Here is a 4,233-nt window from a genome sequence, read left to right on the forward strand (position 1 = left end):
GGGGGCGGGCGGGCAGGAGCCGTGTTGCGGGGCGGGAGTGCCTGGGAGCTTCTGAGTAAGCCTAGGTTTTAAGACCTCTGCCCCATTCAGGAAAAAGCAGGTATTGAAATAAAGGCCAGGGAGCTGGTCCAGCCCACGAAGTATCGTAACTATCCTGCCTTTTCTTATCTCCTAAGAATAACTGCTTGAAAAACAGAATTCTCAACATGGAAAAATCATGCACAGAAAATGAAGAACAGCCACAGAGCACTCTAAAGGCCGATGAAGAAAGGCCTCCTGTGGACCAGCCTCCTGAAAATCAGTGTTCAGAGGAGGATCAGTCCTCAGAGGATCTGTCCTCGGAGGAGCAGTCCTCTGAGGAGGAGTTCTTTCCTGAGGAGCTTCTGCCAGAGCTGCTGCCTGAGATGCTGCTGTCAGAGGATCGCCCTCCACAGGAGTGCCTCTCCCAGAAGAACCTGTTCGAGGACCGCCCTCCCATGGAGCAGCCTCCCTGTGGGGTGGGCAAACACAAGCTGGAAGAGGGAAGTTTCAAAGAAAGGCTGGCCCGCTCCCGCCCTCAATTTAGAGGAGACATACATGGCAGAAATTTAAGCAATGAAGAAATGATACAGGCAGCGGATGAGTTGGAAGAGATGAAAAGAGTGCGAAACAAACTGATGATAATGCATTGGAAAGCAAAACGAAGCCGTCCTTATCCTATTTAATGTGTTCCACTTTTCGTTCAGGTTTGCAGATATAGCTGCCACCTGGACCCTCTGTTTGCTTCTTACATGCCTTTTCCCTTATTGTAATTTTTGTGTACCTTTACTTTAGATGTTTGACGTGTAACTGGTATAAAATTGTTTTTTTTTAACCTTGTAAAATCTGACTCCCATCCATTTGCATGTAAAGTTGTGCATTATATATTGTGAAGTGAAAAATGCAGACGGTATATACATAGTATCCAATTTTTGTAAAAGGAAAACACATATTTATATAATATGCAAAGAAAAACTATATATATGTAAAGGCTAATACTGGCCATCTGTGGTAAGATATTAGGTGATTTTATTTTTTTTATTTTTGCTTTATCTGAATTCTCATTATTCATGAACACATTTCTATTTATGTTGCACAAAAATAATATAAAGAAAAATGTAAAGCTATTCTAAATAATAATGTTAATCAGCATATGAAGACGTGACCCTTAATAAATATTTGTCCAAACTCAATCCTATGATTCTTCTGAATCTCAAACAGAAATATAAACAAGGAATTTATTATTTATTATGAGTAAGAATATTTTTCAAGTTCAATAGAAATAAGATCCACCTTAAAGTGCTGCTGTGAAAACAAATGAGAAATCACTTGAGCTCTTTTTCTTTTCTTACATGTAGAACCCACCCCCAACCACTATATATTCCCTTCAAGCACAGGAGAGAATATCCAAATGAGGTGTTACCTGTGCTCACCACCAAAAGTTCCTGTGAGATTCCAGCTGAGTGCTACATTCTACTGGTTCTGCTGTACTTTCATGTAATGCCTTACCTGCCAGGTATGGCTGCACCTTCTTGGTCCTATTTCCACTGGCCACTATTGCTGCTGACATCCTCAGTGTGTAATGCCTCCGTGATTCCTTTGCAATCCCTGGTGAGCCACAGCTGTATGGTCTCCTCCAGGCATGTAGAGAATGTCCCTTCTTCCAGCTTTAATATTACACTTACCTGGGTGTATACAGACACAAAGCTACTTAGATTTTGATAGCCACTCCAAAAGGACCACAATATTAGAAGTTAACATTTTAAACATTAAATTGTTTAAATATTTTATATATCAAAAGGGGCTGGAGAGATGGCTCAGCAGTTAAGAGCATTAGGTGCTCTTGCAGAGGATCCAGGTTTGGTTCCCAGCACCCACATGGCAGAAAACCCCTCATCCATAACCCCAGTTCCAGGGGAGCCAATGCCCTCTTCTGACCTCTGTGGGCATTGAATGACACAGGTGCACTTACACACATGCAGGCAATACACTAATACAGGTAAACATAGAAATAATAAATATTTTTAAATGTAGAATCCTTGCTATACCCACTCTATTAAGTTTGGGCTTTATAAAATAGAAAACTAAAATTGAAAAACTGCTGTGATATACAGTAGAGTTCTGATTTTAGTAAGAATAAACAATGATTTTAAAGTATCAATAACTGTATCAGAATTAAAATGTGGAAGATTTCCTCAAGCATATTTAGAAGGTTACTTCATCAATTTTATTACAAAATTTATAACTTTCCTGATAGCAAAGCATGGTCATATACAAAGTAAAAAACAAAAATATTTTCCATGACTAACATTATCTAACACCTTGCATTTCTTCTTTTCAATATGAGGGAAAATATGTAAAAAACAAATTGCAAGTTCTTTAGAAATCATCTTTAAAAATCGTGGGAGCTTTTTATGTCTACATACTATACTTTAAAGCTGTAACAGTGTGACTGATGTTAGTGTAGCTGCAATTCTCACTGGAGTGAGGCAAGGTACTGGGGTCAGGTTCTAGATTTTTAATTTAAAAAAAAAGTTAAGTCCAGCCCCTTGGCACTCAGAATGGAGCACTCAGACAGGTCCTCTATGTCTGGACAGACTTATCTGCGGGTGATCAAGTGTCCCATTTTAGATCAAACGATGTTGCTCTTCCTTTCATTGCTCTTTCTTTTTGAGGGAATCCTTTTGTAAGGGAGGAAGAATGCCCTAAATCTTTCTCACTAGAAAGACTACTTAGAATAGTCGTTGAGCAAGCAGGTACCCTACTGTGCCTGACCAGCTTTCATGATGTTGAAAACAAAATAAGCTGAGTCTTCCCTCAGAGTCCAATTTAGTAGCCTCCAGAATAACTGGCAAAAATGAAAAAAAAAACTCACCCTCCTCTGTTCCACCCACCTTGCTCTGACTCTCAGAAGGGCCTGGGAGGTGCCCTAGCCTGTCTTAGTGGTTCTGTGATGACTTAGCTCTGTGTCTGCTTGGTGCAGGGCATTTCATGTCTGAGTTAACTTGGGCCTAGAAGTACAAGAGACTCCAGGTAAATGGAGCTTGCAAAGGCCTGTGATCTTACAACATTGGAGGAAAAAAGAGACACCACTTGTCTGAACAACCCCATACACTGCAAACAGCCCTTGACTTGAAAGTCAGACTTTCAAGTCAGACTATGAATTGGTGTTAACAAGTGTTTTAAGGCATTGGAAGTAGAGGGTCAGCAGCATCAAGAGCCTTGGTCTCTTGGTGCTGCCATGGTTTGAATGTAGTTCTTTATGTGCTAGATGTGGGCCCAAATGAGAGTTGCATAGGTAATGAGGGCTCTGGCCTCCTAAATGCTTTACTGTGCTATGAAAAGGGCATGCAGGTGTGGGTTCTCTTTCATTTTCTCTTCTGTCATATGAGGTTAGAATTTCTATTTTGCTTTTCTGTTTTCTAGCAGGTAAGAACATAGTAAGAAGACTCACACTAGATGCTGGTACCTTGATCTTGGACCTCCCAAGCCTCAAGAACTGTGAGATAATAAACTTCTGTTCTTTGTTAACTATTCATTTTCAGGTATTTTGTTATAGCACTACAAAACTATCAAAGGCACACCCTCTTTAACTTCCTGCATACAAAGAAAGCTAGCATCTCACATCTGTTAACCAGAATCCTCCTGTTCTTAGGAGACGGTAAGTTCAGGAGCTGTCTTGACGAGGCAGCACAGAAGAAAATAGGCTCAGGTCCCTAGTAAATGACTGTAAATAGGGGGCTGGAGAGATGGCTCAAAAGCACTTGCTGCTCTTGTTGAGGACCAGGATTAAGCCCTCAGCACTCACATCGTGCCTCACAGCCAAATGGAACTCCAGTTCCAGGGGAGCATACAATTTCTTCTGGCATTGAGCACACTGCTCACACATGGTATACATACATACATGCAGGCACACATAAAATAATTAAAATTACTATAAATGATTCCTGCTGGCTTAGAAACATAGATATTAAAAAGGGATAATCCAGAGAATTATGGGTAAGATCCTGTATTTTTGAGACAGTCTCACTATGTAGCCATGACTGACCTGGAACTATGTAGACCAGGCTGGCATTGAACTCACAGAGATACACCTGCATCTGCCTCCTGAGTGCTGAAATCAAAGATCTGTGCCACCACAGCCAGGCAGATCATATATTGTAATTCAGATTTGTTTGCATTAAATTGTGTGTTCTTTCCATTATACAACATTGC

General features: G+C 40.6%; 1 protein-coding gene across 4 annotated transcripts in view; it reads left to right on the top strand.

Annotated features, from left to right (window-relative positions):
• Tceal1 (transcription elongation factor A like 1) overlaps positions 1-1,211 on the top strand; it is a 2,083-nt gene extending 872 nt beyond the window's left edge. For all 4 annotated transcript variants that reach the window (XM_008832416.3, XM_008832411.3, XM_017797905.2 and 1 more), the window contains exon 2: positions 177-1,211. In XM_008832416.3, coding sequence (XP_008830638.1) covers positions 207-704 — 498 coding nt within the window. In that variant the 5' untranslated portion in view covers positions 177-206 and the 3' untranslated portion in view covers positions 705-1,211. The remainder of the gene's footprint in view (positions 1-176) is intronic.
• Positions 1,212-4,233: the final 3,022 nt, after the last annotated feature.

The sequence above is a fragment of the Nannospalax galili genome, unplaced genomic scaffold (genome assembly GCF_000622305.1).
Source record: "Nannospalax galili isolate Female #2095 unplaced genomic scaffold, S.galili_v1.0 scaffold671, whole genome shotgun sequence".
Taxonomy (NCBI): Eukaryota; Metazoa; Chordata; class Mammalia; order Rodentia; family Spalacidae; genus Nannospalax; species Nannospalax galili.